Source organism: Phyllobates terribilis, unplaced genomic scaffold, assembly GCF_046119375.1.
Source record: "Phyllobates terribilis strain yellow unplaced genomic scaffold, ASM4611937v1 Scaffold_291__1_contigs__length_2406647, whole genome shotgun sequence".
Taxonomy (NCBI): Eukaryota; Metazoa; Chordata; class Amphibia; order Anura; family Dendrobatidae; genus Phyllobates; species Phyllobates terribilis.
Window position 1 is genome coordinate 815,174 of NW_027363051.1, and position 19,969 is coordinate 835,142.

At 55.2% G+C, this 19,969-nt stretch overlaps 1 protein-coding gene across 1 annotated transcript in view; it reads right to left on the bottom strand.

Annotated features, from left to right (window-relative positions):
- Positions 1–19,969, bottom strand: part of LOC141220396 (uncharacterized) — a 163,367-nt gene that overhangs the window by 46,899 nt on the left and 96,499 nt on the right. Inside the window, 3 exon segments of the mRNA XM_073666323.1 lie at positions 254–381; positions 2,061–2,156; positions 7,340–7,439. Of these exon segments, the coding sequence (XP_073522424.1) occupies positions 254–381; positions 2,061–2,156; positions 7,340–7,439 (324 nt within the window).

A 19,969-nucleotide genomic window follows, 5' to 3' on the forward strand; every position in this document is an offset into this window, starting at 1 on the left:
AAATCCCAGGATCAATAACCGTCTCCAGTAATCTGGGGCCATAACCTGGAATATTATTACACTCAGGACAGACATCCAGGCCCCTCTACAGCTCTTATAGGGAATCCCCATGACAACTCCTCCTGGCAGAGAGCTGCACACAATCACTGCTCTTACAGTAAAGAATCCTTCTCTTCCTCTTCTGGATTTCCTCTTCCCGATGTCGGACTTGTTACATAACACAATAAAGCTGATAGAAATGTAGAGGAGTTACCTCTCCGCTCAGCAGGGAGATGATCTCCAGGGTGAAGTGTAATAATCTTCTGGTGGTCTCGTCCTCGTCCATCCTCGGGGGGTCATTCAGGAGAAGGAGTGATGAACACTGGATCAGCTGGAGGGCGTCTTTACAATAAAAGGAGAAGATAAAAATAGAGGACAACATCATTTGCGATACATTCCTGCTAATCGTTATTGGCACCTGTCAGCAGGATTGTGCTCAGTAAACTACATACACTGTCAGGAGGGCGACATTACACTGATTAATATGACACCTTGGTTGATGAAATCCGTCTTGTGGTTCTTGTGTAATCTTTACTTTCAGTTTGGAGATAATGATATGCTCGTGCTCCGGTGCAGCCTATGGGGGGCGCTCTATCTGGGTTTCTGCTTACATATTCATCTGTATGCTCTTATGACAGCTCACTTATCGTTCACTGACCTGCCTCCTATTTTACATAATGCATCTAGTAGTGCGTGGCTAGGTAAAATAGGAGGCAGGTCAGTGAAGGCACAGTGAGCTGCCATAAGAGCATACAGGTGAATATGTAATCAGAGCACCAGATAGAGCGCCCCCCACAGGTCGCCCTGGAGCACGAGCATATCATTATCTCCAAACTGAAAGTAAAGATTACACAAGAACCACAGGACGGATTTCATCAAAAAAGGTATCATTTTAATCAGTGTAATGTCGCCTACCTGACAGTCTATGTAGTTTACTAAGCACAATCCTGCTGACAGGTGCGCTTTAAGTACATAATGTGGAATATCTCCTGAAAAAAATGAATAAAGTGAAACAGTTTTTTTGTATAGAGACTCATGTTAAATACAAAAGAGCAAATGATAATTTAAAACAAAAACCAATGGGAGGGAAAAATAGAAAAATCTAAAGCTTTCTGTGTCACTGGTATTTCCACCTTTACCTTAATTTAGTATGGAAACACATTTTGACTCGCCTGTGGTAAATCACAAAAGAGATTCTCCTTTGATTGTCAGTGCCCATGTGACAAGAATTAGCCAATGAATGATGACTTCAGTGTTTTAAAAAGCCACATGGTAGGCCCCGTTCCTTTGTCACAATGGTGAAGACAAAGGAGCTGCCTGAGGACATCAGAACTGCTATTAGCAAACACAAGACTTCCAAAGGGTAGAAGGCCATCTCCAAAAACCTTGGTATCCCAGTTTCAACAGTGCGCAATGTCATTAATAAGTTTGCCAAGCATAGAACCATCAAGAACCTCCCTGGAAAGAGGAAAATTGGCAAAAGAGGTCTTCAAAGATTGGTGGAAATAGTGGAAAAAAACCATCACGTCAAACATCCAAATACCTGAAGGCCAACCTGGAATAGTCTGGGGTCATGGTTAAAACAAGTACCATACGCCGCACACTAAACCAAGCAGAGCTTTATGGGCGAAGGCCAAGGAAGAAACCATTGCTGAATAAAAGACATAAAAAGGAACGACTGATCTTTGCCAAAGAGTACTTTGACAAGCCTCAATCCTTCTGGGAAAATGTTCTGTGGACAGATGAAACAAAAATAGAGCTTTTTGGCAATGCAAAGCAACAGTTTGTTTACAGACGACGCAATGAAGGTTATATAAGGAAAGAAAATCCCGGCATTCATGTGTTGATGATTAATTTGTTTATTCCACAACTCACAATGTGAGTTGTGGAATAAACAAATTAATCATCAACATGTGAGTGCCGGGATTTGCTTTTCCCAGAAACACTGTTTTCCACGTGCACCACCCCAGCTGTACGGAGTGCTGACTAGATTCTTTTGATATAAGGAAAGAAAACCTTACCAACACTTAAGCATGGTGGAGGATCCACAATACTGTGGGGTTGCATTGCAGCATCTGGTACTGGAGGCCTTGACCATATCACAGGAATCATGAAATCTAAGAATTAACAAGAGGTTTTAGAGCGAAATTGTTATGATCTGCAACAAGTACTAAGCAAAGATAGGGGAAAGCTGTCCCTACAGTAAGACTAAGCTGAATCCCTACGATGTAGCAGGCAGCCTGTTCCTAGTGAACAGACCTGCCTTAGTCCTCGGCTAGTCAGAACGAAGACCTATAGAATAAAGGGAGGGGTCCCTAAAAGAACTAAGGACTGGGACAAAAATGGGACACCTCCTAAACAGAGAAGTTGTTGCAGAACACAAAAAGACAAACTGACAAAAATGTACTAGAGGTCCCAGAGGACCAAGCGAACTTGATAGAGAAACGCACCGAAGCACCAGGCTAGAGAAACAGTCAAACACTGAAGTCCAGCACAGCCACAAGGGCGGAGCTGGAATATAAAGGCAGATGGTCACATGACCGCAAAACACAAGATGGAAAAAACAAACAGGAGGGTTCTAACAGAAATGTCCTACCCAGTGAAAGAAAATTTGGTTTGAGTCAAAGATCATGGGTCCTCCAGCAAGACAATGACCCAAAGCACATATCCAAAAGTACACAGGAAAGGGTTGAAAAAGAAAAAACATGGACTGTTTTATAATGGCCAGCAACGAGTCCAGACCTCAATCCCACTGAAAATCTTTGGGGTGAGCTGAAATCTGCCGTTGGGAAAAAGAACCTGCAAACATTCAAGAGCTCGAACAAACTGCAAAGGAAGAGCGGGAGAAAATCCCAGCTGAGAAGTGCAAGAAGCTTATAGATGGCTACAAGAAATGTTTGGAGGCTGTCAGCAATGCCAAAGGGTGTGCAACCAAGTATTAATTACTTGAAGAACAGAGGGGAATGGGGTAAAGGAATAGTCAGCTCACCCAACGTTGATTAGCAGTCTTCATCTGTAAGGCAGCGCGCGGAGCCGTCCCAGTCTCGGACGTGGAGACAAACAGCAGAAAATAGAATAGAATATCTATGGATCTCTTTTGGTGACTTGCTACTACAGTTTCTAATGTGATCAATAAACTTTGCTTTTTATATTTTTGGCTACCGCTGGAGGAGGTTCTTGTTTTTCTGCCAAGTATTAATTAGGGGTTTAGGGGGGCCTTTATTGCTGCACATGCTGTTTATTCGGTTTCTTCTTTGAAATTGCCACAAGGAGGTTAAACAATGTTCTATTGTTGTATTACTTTGGACCACCTATTAAAAAAATTCTAAGGATATACTGTAACTTTCATTATTTCTGAAGATATTGTACAGGCCATGGAAAAAATGAAGGGATGCCAATAATGGTGATCAGCAATGCAGAAGTCAAACTATTTGACCAAGTTGGATTTAAGAAAACCCAGCATGGGCTTTTATTTTGGGAGTGATCTGCAGGTGGCAGTGGGGCGGTCCACTCCCTCCTGCCGAGTCTTACAAGTGGCTCATGGCTACAGAATCCATTAAAAAGCCTTCAGCAAAGGTTTGGGTGTGTCAGTGGTTTGTTTCCTAAGCTGCAGAGCAGGAGGCGCTGTACAATGCAAGCCTGGGTGAAGGCGCAACAAAGGCTGGTGAAGGCAACGTAACTGGCGCACCGGAGTGAAACGGCGGCAGGTTTACACGTTCAAAAGTGACCAAAACATCAGCCAGAAAGCATTGGTACTGAGATGTGGTCTGTGGTCCCCACCTGCAGAACCACTCCTTTATTGAGGGTGTCTTGATAATTGCCAATAATTTCCATCTATTGTCTATTCCATTTGCACAACAACATGTGAAATTGATTGTCAATCAGTGTTGCTTCCTTAGTGGACAGTTTGATTTCACAGAAGTTTGATTCACTTGCAGTTATATTCTGTTGTTTAAGTGTTCCCTTTATTTTTTGAGCAGTGTGTATACCAGTGATTAGCTGCAGAGCATTGCAAGTAACATGGAAATACAATGCAGATTTCAGAAGAGATAACACGTAGCAGAGGAGTGAGATATTAATATCACGGGGGGAGGAAATGTGTAAGAGGGTGACCAGGACGGTCATGCGCCTCTTCCCTCTTTCTGCACATATTGCTGTACCCTGTGTTTATATATGAGTATGTATGTGACCTAATGTCTGATGTGTTAGTTATAGGGTGAGTATATATAGAGTATTAGATTAGGTGCTGCATGTTAGCAGACATTTCAATTCATATATATTCAGCTCTGGCTCAGGATAGCACGCGTGCTGGGTCATGCGTGCAACAGACTAAGTGCAATAGCTTAAAGTGCTTTTAATAAGCAGCTATACAATGGCAGTTGGACAGGGCAGGAGACAGGTAAGGTGCATAAGATATTCATACAAACATGCTGCTTCTTGGTCAGTTGTATTGCATTATGCATTAGTCATAGCAATCTGCCTCTTACTTGTTTTAACTTCTGCTTTCTCACATCTCGTCCGCCCTTTAACACATTCTGTGCACTCTCTCCATATCCACCCCTCCCTTTTCCCCTCTCTCATGTATAACTCTGAGGCTCTACTGACATTTCTCACCCACTCCAAACCATCCACTACCTCCATACAGCACTCAAAATGTTCATACAAATCATTGCACCACCTGCTCTTTCTCTTTTTTTCTCCTTCTCCTAGTCGCTGGCGACATCTCCCCCAACCCTGGGCCTCCCTGCACTAGCATATACTCTCCTCCAGCTGCATATAGAAATCCTGCTAATCTTAGTAACATTCAGTGCTTGCCCTCTCCTATTGCTTTCATTGTGCTCTCTGGAACAGACGGTCTGTGTGTAACAAACTAACTTACATTCACGATTTTTTCCTCAGCAATTCCCTTCACCTTCTGGCTATTACAAAAATCTGGATCCAGCATTCAGACACCACCGCAGCTGCTGCTCTCTCATTTGGTGGGCTAAAATTTTCACATACGACCAGACCTGAGAATAGACAGGGTGGAGGTGTTGGTTTGCTCCTTTCACCACAATGTGCTTTCCAGGTCATCCCCCCAGTTCCCTCACTTATGTTTCCTTCCTTTGAAGTCCACACCATCAGACTCCGCAAACCCTTCTCCCTGTGAATGGCGGTTGTGTATTGCCCTCCAGGCTCCTCCCACCAGTTCCTGGATCACTTTGCCACCTGGCTTCCTCACTTTCTATCCTGTGACATCCCCACCCTCATCATGGGAGACTTTAACATCCCCATCAATGATCTCTTCTCCCAATCTGCCTCTCATAGGTTACTAACTCTCCTACACATGAAGACGGGAATACTCTGGACCTGGTTTTCTCCCGTCTCTGCTCGCTGCATGACTTTACTAACTCCCCTCTCCTGCTCTTGGACCACAACCTTCTTTCCTTCTCTGTCAAGAACTGTCTCCTTACCCGGGACACCCCCACTTACCACACTTCTAGGAATACACGTGCCATTAATACCCAGCAGCTTATGGACAATCTCCACACATCTTCAGCCCCCATCTCCTCCCTCTCCTGTCCAAACTTGGCATTGTCACACTACAATAATACACTGAAGAGCGCCCTAGATGAAGCAGCACCTTCTACATGCAGAAAGACCCGACACAGACAACGGCAGCCCTGACACACAATGCAAACACGCTTTCTTCAGCGTTGCTCAAGGTGTGCTGAGCGTCAGTGGAGAAAATCTCTTTTAGCAGGGGACTTCATCCACTATAAATTCATGCTCAAAAGCTATAACTCTGCCCTTCATCTGGCCAAACAATCCTACTTCACCACCCTCATCACTTCACTGTCCAACAATCCAAAACGACTTTTTGAAACCTTAAACTCCCTCCTGAAACCTAATGCACAGGCCCCCACCACCAACCTCAGCGGTGAGGATCTGGCCACTTATTTCCTAGAAAAAATCAACCACATCCATCAGGACAACTCAGCCCAATCTCCTCAGTGCCTGGATCCCCTTCCCTGCCGCACTTCAAGCTCACTAGTCATCTTTGAGCCTGTTACAGAAGAAGTTACCCAGCTCCTCACTTCTCAACCTGCAACCTACAACAGTGACCCCATTCCTTCACATCTGCAGTCTCTCTCACCGGTGATCACCACTCACCTGACTAAAATATTTAACCTCTCTCTTTCTTCAGGTATCTTTCCCTCATTTAAACACGCCATCATAACCCCTTTACTTAAAAAGCCATCCCTGGACCAGAACTGCGCTGCTAACTACAGACCTGTCTCTAATCTTCCTTTCATCTCTAAACTCCTGGAACGCCTGGTCCACTCCCGTCTAATCCGCTATCTCTCAGATAACTCTCTCCTCGACCCTCTACAATCTGGTTTCCGCTCCTTACACTCCACTGAAACTGCCCTCACTAAAGTCTCTAATGATCTACGAACAGCTAAACCCAAAGGTTACTGCTCCCTGCTGATTCTCCTGGATCACTTCTCCGGTCATCACCCAGAAACCTCCAGTGCTGTCATGCATAATGTCCCAGAAGTCTCCTCTCCGCTCATCACCCAGAATCCTCCAGTGCTGTCCTGTATAATGTCCCAGCAGTTACCTCTCCGGTTATCACCCAGAATCCTCCAGTGCTGTCCTGTATAATGTCCCAGCAGTCACCTCTCCGCTCATCACCCAGAATCCTCCAGTGCCGTCCAGTATAATGTCCCAGCAGTCACCTCTCCGGTCATCACCCAGAATCCTCCAGTGCAGTCCTGTATAATGTCCCAGTAGTAATGTCCCACCGTAGTAACTACACCTCCAGCGGGGGACGGTCACCGTAGTAACTACACCTCCAGCGGAGGACGGTCACCGTGGTAACTCCACCTCCAGCGGAGGACGGTCACCGTGGTAACTACATCTCCAGCGGAGGACGGTCACCGTGGTAACTCCACCTCCAGCGGGGGCGGTCACCGTGGTAACTCCACCTCCAGCGGGGTCGGTCACCGTGGTAACTACACCTCCAGCGGAGGACGGTCACCGTAGTAACTCCACCTCCAGCGGGGGCGGTCACTGTGGTAACTACACCTCCAGCGGGGGACGGTCACTGTGGTAACTACACCTCCAGCGGGGGACGGTCACCGTGGTAACTCCACCTCCAGCGGGGGCGGTGAGGTGAGGAGGAGCCGCTGCACATCCCCCATACAACACTGAGGAGCCGCAGTCACATGGAGCAGGAGCCTCCACAGGAACAGCTCTGATCTCACCCCACACTCTCCTCTCACAGATTCACCACAAACCCTCCCTGTAATCTCACCGGAATGGCGGGAAGCGGAAACCTGCTGCTGGCTGATACCAGAGAGCAAGAGCTGCGCACAACCAGGACGGAGCTGCTGCATTGAGAGCGGGAGGACCTGTGGTGACGTCACCGCCATGTGATCAGGGGGCGGAGCTCAAGAGAGAAGTGGTGAAGGACCTGTGGTGACGTCACCGCCATGTGATCAGGCGGCGCGGCTCAGGAGAGAAGTGGTGAAGGACCTGTGGTGACGTCACCGCCATGTGATCAGGAAGCGGAGCTCAGTAGAGAAGTGGTAAAGGACCTGTGGTGACGTCACCGCCATGTGTTCAGGGGGCGGGGCTTAGCAGTGAGAGCTCCGGTTGGCGATTGGCTACAGCAGTGTGACGTGTTTAATCCCTTTTCTTCTTCTGTTGCTTCTTCTCTTCAGGTTTTGCAGCACACGGTTTACGCCTCAGACCCTCACTGCCTCCAGCCCCGCTCCGGCTCAGACCCTCACCGCCGCCAGCCCCGCTCCGCCTCAGACCCTCACCGCCGCCAGCCCAGCTCCGCCTCAGACCCTCACTGCCGCCAGCCCCGCTCCGCCTCAGACCCTCACTGCCACCAGCCCCGCTCCGCCTCAGACCCTCACCGCCGCCAGCCCCGCTCCGCCTCAGACCCTCACTGCCGCCGGCCCCGCTCCGCCTCAGACCCTCACTGCCACCAGCCCCGCTCCGCCTCAGACCCTCACCGCCGCCAGCCCCGCTCCGCCTCAGACCCTCACTGCCGCCGGCCCCGCTCCGCCTCAGACCCTCACCGGCCCCGCTCCGCCTCAGACCCTCACCGGCCCCGCTCCGCCTCAGACCCTCACTGCCGCCGGCCCCGCTCCGCCTCAGACCCTCACCGGCCCCGCTCCGCCTCAGACCCTCACCGCCGCCAGCCCCGCTCCGCCTCAGACCCTCACCGCCGCCAGCCCCGCTCCGCCTCAGACCCTCACCGCCGCCAGCCCCGCTCCGCCTCAGACCCTCACCGCCGCCAGCCCCGCTCCGCCTCAGACCCTCACCGCCGCCAGCCCCGCTCCGCCTCAGACCCTCACCGCCGCCAGCCCCGCTCCGCCTCAGACCCTCACCGCCGCCAGCCCCGCTCCGCCTCAGACCCTCACCGCCGCCAGCCCCGCTCCGCCTCAGACCCTCACCGCCGCCAGCCCCGCTCCGCCTCAGACCCTCACCGCCGCCAGCCCCGCTCCGGCTTAGACCCTCACCGCCGCCAGCCCCGCTCCGGCTTAGACCCTCACCGCCGCCAGCCCCGCTCCGGCTTAGACCCTCACCGCCGCCGGCCCCGCTCCGCCTCAGACCCTCACTGCCGCCGGCCCCGCTCCGCCTCAGACCCTCACTGCCGCCGGCCCCGCTCCGCCTCAGACCCTCACCGGCCCCGCTCCGCCTCAGACCCTCACCGGCCCCGCTCCGCCTCAGACCCTCACCGGCCCCGCTCCGCCTCAGACCCTCACTGCCACCGGCCCCGCTCCGCCTCAGACCCTCACTGCCGCCGGCCCCGCTCCGCCTCAGACCCTCACTGCCGCCGGCCCCGCTCCGCCTCAGACCCTCACCGGCCCCGCTCCGCCTCAGACCCTCACCGCCGCCAGCCCCGCTCCGCCTCAGACCCTCACCGCCGCCAGCCCCGCTCCGCCTCAGACCCTCACCGCCGCCAGCCCCGCTCCGCCTCAGACCCTCACCGCCGCCAGCCCCGCTCCGCCTCAGACCCTCACCGCCGCCAGCCCCGCTCCGCCTCAGACCCTCACCGCCGCCAGCCCCGCTCCGCCTCAGACCCTCACCGCCGCCAGCCCCGCTCCGCCTCAGACCCTCACCGCCGCCAGCCCCGCTCCGCCTCAGACCCTCACCGCCGCCAGCCCCGCTCCGCCTCAGACCCTCACCGCCGCCAGCCCCGCTCCGCCTCAGACCCTCACCGCCGCCAGCCCCGCTCCGCCTCAGACCCTCACTGCCGCCAGCCCCGCTCCGCCTCAGACCCTCACTGCCGCCAGCCCCGCTCCGCCTCAGACCCTCACTGCCGCCAGCCCCGCTCCGCCTCAGACCCTCACTGCCGCCAGCCCCGCTCCGCCTCAGACCCTCACTGCCGCCAGCCCCGCTCCGCCTCAGACCCTCACTGCCGCCAGCCCCGCTCCGCCTCAGACCCTCACTGCCGCCAGCCCCGCTCCGCCTCAGACCCTCACTGCCGCCAGCCCCGCTCCGCCTCAGACCCTCACTGCCGCCAGCCCCGCTCCGCCTCAGACCCTCACTGCCGCCAGCCCCGCTCCGCCTCAGACCCTCACTGCCGCCAGCCCCGCTCCGCCTCAGACCCTCACTGCCGCCAGCCCCGCTCCGCCTCAGACCCTCACTGCCGCCAGCCCCGCTCCGCCTCAGACCCTCACTGCCGCCAGCCCCGCTCCGCCTCAGACCCTCACTGCCGCCAGCCCCGCTCCGCCTCAGACCCTCACTGCCGCCAGCCCCGCTCCGCCTCAGACCCTCACTGCCGCCAGCCCCGCTCCGCCTCAGACCCTCACTGCCGCCAGCCCCGCTCCGCCTCAGACCCTCACTGCCGCCAGCCCCGCTCCGCCTCAGACCCTCACTGCCGCCAGCCCCGCTCCGCCTCAGACCCTCACTGCCGCCAGCCCCGCTCCGCCTCAGACCCTCACTGCCGCCAGCCCCGCTCCGCCTCAGACCCTCACTGCCGCCAGCCCCGCTCCGCCTCAGACCCTCACTGCCGCCAGCCCCGCTCCGCCTCAGACCCTCACTGCCGCCAGCCCCGCTCCGCCTCAGACCCTCACTGCCGCCAGCCCCGCTCCGCCTCAGACCCTCACTGCCGCCAGCCCCGCTCCGCCTCAGACCCTCACTGCCGCCAGCCCCGCTCCGCCTCAGACCCTCACTGCCGCCAGCCCCGCTCCGCCTCAGACCCTCACTGCCGCCAGCCCCGCTCCGCCTCAGACCCTCACTGCCGCCAGCCCCGCTCCGCCTCAGACCCTCTCAGTGCTGCGTACGGTGACTGTAGGTGCGTTGGCGCCTGCATGACTGAAAGCCGGCGGCTTCCGGGTGCCGCACACTCAGTACAGCGGCCGGGCACCTCCCTAATGCTATTAACCAGCAGATTAACCCCATATGTGCATGTTACTGGCGATATCCAACCAGACAGGTTCCCTGTAAGGAACAATGCACAATAAATTTAAATCACTACAAATCTGAGGCCTCAGAGACGTGTAACATCTTTTTCTGTTCGTGTCCGATATGAAACTCCTTCTATTCCCCTGTAACATGTAGACTGTGAGCAGGGCCCTCCCTTATATTGTACCATACTGATACCGGGGGGGACATCACCGGAGTAACCGTCCAGTGTGGGACGTCGGATCAGTGGATAGAGGACCCCATCAGTCACCAGAACAAGTCCTGAGACCCCAAAAAGCTCAGGAGGAACGACCCTTCATAACCCTCATTACTGATCGGCCATTATGTCATGAAGCGATGAATCTTCCTAATATTTCTTCTGCTGTCGCCTTATGTGGCTTCATTGTCCTCCAAACACAATCGGAAATCTGCTGATTTATCCACAGAATGTAAAATCAAACGCTGCTGACAATCACTCTCCTGTGTGAGCGATGGGGGAGGGGAGCGGAGAAGACGAGACAGGGAGGGAGCGAGAACAGCAACGCAAGAGTCACATGTACAAGGCAAAAAAAGAGGAGAAAAGCCGAAAATGGGAGATTCATCATTACACGTCATCTACAGCGAACCTGGTGTAAGAGGCCGGAGCTCCTCCATCATCACCTCCTGGTACCGATCCTGGTGTCCTTCTAGATACTCCCACTCCTCCATGGAGAGATAGACAGCAACGTCCTGACACCTTATAGGAACCTGACAACAACGACATCGCCATCACCCAGAACCCTCCAGTGCTGTCCTGTATAATGTCCCAGCAGTCACCTCTCCGCTCAGCACCCAGAATCCTCCAGTGCTATCCTGTATAATGTCCCAGCAGTCACCTCTCCGGTCATCACCCAGAATCCTCCAGTGCTGCCCTGTATAATGTCCCAGCAGTCACCTCTCCAGTCATCACCCAGAATCCTCCAGTGCTGTCCTGCATAATGTCCCAGCAGTCACTTCTCCGGTCATCACCCAGAATCCTCCAGTGCTGTCCTGTATAATGTCCCAGCAGTCACTTCTCCGGTCATCACCCAGAATCCTCCAGTGCGGTCTTGTATAATGTCCCAGCAGTCACCTCCCCGCTCATGACCCAGAATCCTCTAGTGCTGTCCTGTATAATGTCCCAGCAGTCACCACTCCGCTCATCACCCAGAATCCTCCAGTGCTGTCTTGTATAATGTCCCAGCAGTCACCTCTCCGCTCATCACCCAGAATCCTCTAGTGCTGTCCTGTATAATGTCCCAGCAGTCACCTCTCCGGTCATCACCCAGAATCCTCCAGTGCTGTCCTGTATAATGTCCCAGCAGTCACCTCACCAGTCATCACCCAGAATCCTCCAGTGCAGTCCTGTCTAATGTCCCAGCAGTCACCTCTCCGGTCATCACCCAGAATCCTCCAGTGTTGTCCTGTATGTCCCAGCAGTCACCTCTCCGGTCATCACCCAGAATCCTCCAGTGGCGTCCTGTATAATGTCCCAGCAGTCACCTCTCCAGTCATTACCCAGAATCCCCCAGTGCTGTCTTGTATAATGTCCCAGCAGTCACCTCCCCGGTCATCACCCAGAATCCTCCAGTGCTGTCCTGTATAATGTCCCAGCAGTCACCTCTCCGGTCATTACCCAGAATCCCCCAGTGCTGTCTTGTATAATGTCCCAGCAGTCACCTCCCCGGTCATCACCCAGAATCCTCCAGTGCTGTCCTGTATAATGTCCCAGCAGTCACCTCTCCGCTCAGCAGCTCAATCATCTTGTTGCTGAGCTCTAGGATCTTCTCCTTCCTCCTCTCATGTATCGGGGGGTGCGGGGGAGGATCTGTGATGGGGTCCGGGCTCTGCCCTCCTGACTCCTGGAGATGGATGATGGGAGTCACACCCTCCCCCGGTGTCTTCCTCACTATTGTGTAATCCTGTGTATGGAGAGAGACACTTAGGGAGAAGAATTCCTTCTCGACTCCAGTTCTGACAATCAGTAGAAATCCCGGGATCAATAACCGTCTCCAGTAATCTGGGGCCATAACCTGGAATATTATTACACTCAGGACAGACATCCAGGCCCCTCTACAGCTCTTATAGGGAATCCCCGTGACAACTCCTCCTGGCAGAGAGCTGCACACAATCACTGCTCTTACAGTAAAGAATCCTTCTCTTCCTCTTCTGGATTTCCTCTTCCCGATGTCGGACTTGTTACATAACACAATAAAGCTGATAGAAATGTAGAGGAGTTACCTCTCCGCTCAGCAGGGAGATGATCTCCAGGGTGAAGTGTAATAATCTTCTGGTGGTCTCGTCCTCGTCCATCCTCGGGGTCATTCAGGAGAAGGAGGGATGAACACTGGATCAGCTGGAGGGATCTCGTCCTGCCGGCGTCTTCATGATAAAGGAGAAGATGGCGATCACAGGGGACGATATAACGACAATCACTGAATTCTGCCCCAAATATCCGACATTTATCAGGAAGAATCAGGAGGAAAAGCCACAAACTCCACCGCGACCTCCTCCGCCGATCTGACGGCTCATTATCAGCCTCGCAGGAGGATGGTCACCGTGGTAACCACACCGCCAGTGGATGAAGGTCACCGTGGTAACTACACCGCCAGCGTAGGAAGGTCATCGTGGTAACTACACCTCCAGCGGAGGACGGTCACCGTGGTAACTACACTTCCAGCGGAGGACGGTCACCGTGGTAACTACACTTCCAGCAGAGGACGGTCACCGTGGTAACTACACTTCCAGCAGAGGACGGTCATCATGGTAACTACACCTACAGCGGGGGACGGTCACCGTGGTAACTACACAGCCAGCGGGGGACGGTCATCGTGGTATCTACACCTCCAGAGAAGGACGGTGACTGTGGTAACTACACTGCCAGCAGAGGACGGTCACCATGGTAACTACACTGCCAGCAGAGGACGGTCACCGTGGTAACTACACCTCCAGCGAAGGACGGTCACTGTGGTAACTACACTGCCAGAGGGGGACGGTCACCGTGGTAACTACACCTCCAGCGGGGGACGGTCACCGTAGTAACTACACCTCCAGCGGAGGACGGTCACCGTGGTAACTCCACCTCCAGCGGAGGACGGTCACCGTGGTAACTACATCTCCAGCGGAGGACGGTCACCGTGGTAACTCCACCTCCAGCGGGGGCGGTCACCGTGGTAACTCCACCTCCAGCGGGGGACGGTCACCGTGGTAACTCCACCTCCAGCGGGGGACAGTCACCGTGGTAACTCCACCTCCAGCGGGGTCGGTCACAGTGGTAACTTCACCTCCAGCGGAGGACGGTCACCGTGGTAACTACACCTCCAGCGGAGGACGGTCACCGTAGTAACTCCACCTCCAGCGGGGGACGGTCACTGTGGTAACTACACCTCCAGCGGGGGACGGTCACCGTGGTAACTACACCTCCAGCGGGGGACGGTCACCGTGGTAACTCCACCTCCAGCGGGGGACGGTCACCGTGGTAACTCCACCTCCAGCGGGGGCGGTGAGGTGAGGAGGAGCCGCTGCACATCCCCCATACAACACTGAGGAGCCGCAGTCACATGGAGCAGGAGCCTCCACAGGAACAGCTCTGATCTCACCCCAAACTCTCCTCTCACAGATTCACCACAAACCCTCCCTGTAATCTCACCGGAATGGCGGGAAGCGGAAACCTGCTGCTGGCTGATACCAGAGAGCAAGAGCTGCGCACAACCAGGACGGAGCTGCTGCATTGAGAGCGGGAGGACCTGTGGTGACGTCACCGCCATGTGATCAGGGGGCGGAGCTCAGAAGAGAAGTGGTGAAGGACCTGTGGTGACGTCACCGCCATGTGATCAGGGGGCGCGGCTCAGGAGAGAAGTGGTGAAGGACCTGTGGTGACGTCACCGCCATGTGATCAGGAAGCGGAGCTCAGTAGAGAAGTGGTAAAGGACCTGTGGTGACGTCACCGCCATGTGATCAGGGGGCGGGGCTTAGCAGTGAGAGCTCCGGTTGGCGATTGGCTACAGCAGTGTGACGTGTTTAATCCCTTTTCTTCTTCTGTTGCTTCTTCTCTTCAGGTTTTGCAGCACACGGTTTACGCCTCAGACCCTCACTGCCTCCAGCCCCGCTCCGGCTCAGACCCTCACCGCCGCCAGCCCCGCTCCGCCTCAGACCCTCACCGCCGCCAGCCCAGCTCCGCCTCAGACCCTCACTGCCTCCAGCCCCGCTCCGGCTCAGACCCTCACTGCCGCCAGCCCCGCTCCGCCTCAGACCCTCACCGCCGCCAGCCCCGCTCCGCCTCAGACCCTCACTGCCTCCAGCCCCGCTCCGGCTCAGACCCTCACTGCCGCCAGCCCCGCTCCGCCTCAGACCCTCACCGCCACCAGCCCTGCTCCGCCTCAGACACTCACTGCCTCCAGCCCCGCTCCGCCTCAGACCCTCACTGCCACCAGCCCCGCTCCGCCTCAGACCCTCACCGCCACCAGCCCCGCTCCGCCTCAGACACTCACTGCCTCCAGCCCCGCTCCGCCTCAGACCCTCACTGCCACCAGCCCCGCTCCGCCTCAGACACTCACTGCCTCCAGCCCCGCTCCGCCTCAGACCCTCACTGCCACCAGCCCCGCTCCGCCTCAGACCCTCACTGCCACCAGCCCCGCTCCGCCTCAGACCCTCACTGCCGCCGGCTCCGCTCCGCCTCAGACCCTCACTGCCACCAGCCCCGCTCCGCCTCAGACCCTCACTGCCACCAGCCCCGCTCCGCCTCAGACCCTCACTGCCACCAGCCCCGCTCCGCCTCAGACCCTCACTGCCACCAGCCCCGCTCCGGCTCAGACCCTCACCGCCGCCAGCCCCGCTCCGCCTCAGACCCTCACCGCCACCAGCCCCGCTCCGCCTCAGACCCTCACTGCCACCAGCCCCGCTCCGCCTCAGACCCTCACTGCCACCAGCCCCGCTCCGCCTCAGACCCTCACTGCCACCAGCCCCGCTCCGCCTCAGACCTTCACTGCCACCAGCCCCGCTCCGCCTCAGACCCTCACTGCCACCAGCCCCGCTCCGCCTCAGACCCTCACTGCCTCCAGCCCCGCTCCGCCTCAGACCCTCACTGCCGCCAGCCCCGCTCCGCCTCAGATCCTCACTGCCGCCAGCCCCGCTCCGCCTCAGACCCTCACTGCCGCCAGCCCCGCTCCGCCTCAGACCCTCACTGCCGCCAGCCCCGCTCAGCCTCAGACCCTCACTGCCGCCAGCCCCGCTCCGCCTCAGACCCTCACTGCCGCCAGCCCCGCTCCGCCTCAGACCCTCACTGCCGCCAGCCCCGCTCTGCCTCAGACCCTCACTGCCGCCAGCCCCGCTCCGCCTCAGACCCTCACTGCCGCCAGCCCCGCTCCGCCTCAGACCCTCACTGCCGCCAGCCCCGCTCCGCCTCAGACCCTCACTGCCGCCAGCCCCGCTCCGCCTCAGACCGTCACTGCCGCCAGCCCCGCTCCGCCTCAGACCCTCACTGCCGCCAGCCCCGCTCCGCCTCAGACCCTCACTGCCGCCAGCCCCGCTCCGCCTCAGACCCTCACTGCCGCCAGCCCCGCTCCGCCTCAGACCCTCACTGCCGCCAGCCCCGCTCCGCCTCAGACCCTCACTGCCGCCAGCCCCGCTCCGCCTCAGACCCTCACTGCCGCCAGCCCCGCTCCGCCTCAGACCCTCACTGCCGCCAGCCCCGCTCCGCCTCAGACCCTCACTGCCGCCAGCCCCGCTCCGCCTCAGACCCTCACTGCCGCCAGCCCCGCTCCGCCTCAGACCCTCACTGCCGCCAGCCCCGCTCCGCCTCAGACCCTCACTGCCGCCAGCCCCGCTCCGCCTCAGACCCTCACTGCCGCCAGCCCCGCTCCGCCTCAGACCCTCACTGCCGCCAGCCCCGCTCCGCCTCAGACCCTCACTGCCGCCAGCTCCGCTCCGCCTCAGACCCTCACTGCCGCCAGCCCCGCTCCGCCTCAGACCCTCACTGCCGCCAGCCCCGCTCCGCCTCAGACCCTCACTGCCGCCAGCCCCGCTCTGCCGCCAGCCCCGCTCCGCCTCAGACCCTCACTGCCGCCAGCCCCGCTCCGCCTCAGACCCTCACTGCCGCCAGCCCCGCTCCGCCTCAGACCCTCACTGCCGCCAGCCCCGCTCCGCCTCAGACCCTCACTGCCGCCAGCCCCGCTCCGCCTCAGACCCTCACTGCCGCCAGCCCCGCTCCGCCTCAGACCCTCACTGCCGCCAGCCCCGCTCCGCCTCAGACCCTCACTGCCGCCAGCCCCGCTCCGCCTCAGACCCTCACTGCCGCCAGCCCCGCTCCGCCTCAGACCCTCACTGCCGCCAGCCCCGCTCCGCCTCAGACCCTCACTGCCGCCAGCCCCGCTCCGCCTCAGACCCTCACTGCCGCCAGCCCCGCTCCGCCTCAGACCCTCACTGCCGCCAGCCCCGCTCCGCCTCAGACCCTCACTGCCGCCAGCCCCGCTCCGGCTCAGACCCTCACTGCCGCCAGCCCCGCTCCGGCTCAGACCCTCACTGCCGCCAGCCCCGCTCCGGCTCAGACCCTCACTGCCGCCAGCCCCGCTCCGCCTCAGACCCTCACTGCCGCCAGCCCCGCTCCGCCTCAGACCCTCACTGCCGCCAGCCCCGCTCCGCCTCAGACCCTCACCGCCGCCAGCCCCGCTCCGCCTCAGACCCTCACCGCCGCCAGCCCCGCTCCGCCTCAGACCCTCACCGCCGCCAGCCCCGCTCCGCCTCAGACCCTCACCGCCGCCAGCCCCTCTCCGGCTCAGACCCTCACCGCCGCCAGCCCCGCTCCGCCTCGGACCCTCACCGCCTCCAGCCCCGCTCCGCCTCGGACCCTCAAGGCCGCCGGCCCCGCTCCGCCTCGGACCCTCACGGCCGCCGGCCCCGCTCCGCCTCGGACCCTCACCGCCACATGGTGTCATGTTGTTATTTTTCTTTTTTCAAAACTAAGTTGAATATTTCATAATGGTCAAAATTGGCAACAAGGCCTCGGGAGCAACCTCTGGGTCAATTACTTCTCTCACTCAAAGTGACATGAACAAATACCTCAAAAAAACAACAAGCTAAATCTACTACATCTAAACCTAAGTCCCAGCAACCTTCAGATTTGCATTCTCAATAGGACTCTGATTCTGAACTGGAAAGTGACGCAGATGACTGCGGATCTACAAATGATCATCCAGTATCTCGCTCCTTCATTAAAAGGATACTTGCTAAATCATTAGAACCTATTGTGAAGGACCTCACCGACATAAAACAAGAAATAACACAAATAGGTCAGAGAGTAGATTCTCTAGAAACTACCCATTCTACTCTAATACAACAATCTAATGCTTCATTAACCAGCATTCAAAATCAAGAAGGCCAAATTAATCAAATATATTCCATCCTAGAAGACCATGAAAATAGAGAAAGACGAAACAATCTTCGCATAAAAGGCCTCCCTGAATCGGTAGCAACTGAAGCAATAAATCCAACACTCCTAGAAATATTTCTCAAGATTTTGAATTCTGACAATCCTCCCAACATTGAAATAATGAGAGCGCATAGAGCCCTGAGGCCCAGACCCAAGCCAGGAGATCCACCACGTGACGTCATTTGTCGATTCTTGGACTTTCACATCAAAGATCTATTATTAAGGACAAGCGAATCCAAGCTAGGACCTCGACTGAGATCCAAGATGCTTGTAAAGAACTCGGAATCACTCTTGAAAAATACCCGGATCTGGAAGCATCCAATTCTGCATCTTCCTTGAATCCCCTATTTCTACCCACACCTTGGAGTGTCTTCTCGCCTACCAAGTCGCAACGATCCAAACGTAAACTAACAATGCACTCTTCTATCTCTAAGGACAGCGAAGCCGGCTGCACCAAAGTTCTTCTTGCCAGACTTAATTAGTCCTCAGTCATTATAACTTCTGTTTTTGATTACTATAATTAGTTGACTGTTCAAACTTATGAACCTTTTACTTATTTAGCCATTAATCTAATTCTGAATAGGGTGCAATTTGTTGATGTTTCCCTGCACCCTGGCATTACGAGTCAAAAGACTGTTATACTAATTCTCAGTAATGAACTGTTTAAGTCCAAGGACTATTCTTTTTTATTTTCTCTATTTTTCTGCTTCCCTGTTGAGTGAGGCGCAATTGGTGAGGTTTTCTTTGCCAACTGACATCTTACGCTAAAAGAACCACCTTACTTGTTCCTTAAGCTCTGTGTGTTAACTCAACTGGAGTCCTCTCCAACAGGTCTGGCCCTGCATCTTTAATGTTACCCTTAACTTTAGTTGCAGCGACGGGCTCGCCTTTACAAGATCACATGTAAATGATCATACCCAGAGCTTATTGCACTGACACCATCACGCCCCCCTTCCTACTGTTCGTAATACAATACTATATTTTATAGTACTGTTATTTGTATTTACAAATACTTTTTGTACCTCTCTTGTTGATACTGTTCCTACTGTTCTAATGACACTATATCTCTACAATTTTCCATCTCTCCTATCCCTTCTCTTCCCTCTAATACTTCTAAGGATAAACTTCCACGTTCCAACACCGCCCCCCCATGGATTCCAGACAAGGTAATATCAAACTAGCAAACTTTAATTCCCATGGCCTCAATTCACCTATACCAAGATCCCAAACATTAGACAGATTTAGAAAGGAAAACTTCCAATATTCTTTTCATACAAGAAACACATTTTCAATCAGAGAAACTCCCCACCTTTGAAAAAGCTTATTATAACCAATGGTATCACGCCACTACGCCTCAAAAGAGATCTCGAGGAGTGTCAATAGCGTTTGCCAAGGACACACCTTTCTTCTGAACGATTCTCTAATCGATTCAGAGGGGCGATTTATTTTTGTGAAAGGCCTTTTGGCAGGCACCCTGGTAACAATTGGTAACTTATACACTCCAAATAAAAAACAAATCAAATGGATTATTTCCAAACTGAATAAATTCCGCTCTTTTATGGAGGGTATTCCAGTCATTGGAGGAGACCTTAATATACCCATGGATCCCTCTTTAGATTCTTCCTCAAAACAATGGCAAGTTTCCTACTGAGATCTAGCCAGAATAAAAAAATCACTCCATACCCTATCACTTACAGATATTTGGCGATACCTCCACCCTTCTGATTTAGACTATACATACTTTTCTCATTCTCACAATAACTACCATAGGATTGACTATGTCTTCCTTCCAAGGCCCTTACTACCAAGAGCTTTAAAGGCAGAAATACTTCCATCGGTTCACTCGGACCACTCAATAGTCTGTTTGTTTTTCAATCTCCAAACCCCATTCTATTTATCGCACATGGAGATTAAATGAATCAATCCTGTCTTCAGATTCCAATAAACAACGTATTCAAACTACACTAACCAACTTCTTTGAAACTAACGCCACACCAGAAATAAGTTATCCAATCCTTTGGGAAACCCATAAATCAGTGGTCAGAGGTGAGCTGATTTCCATATCTTTCTTTCTAA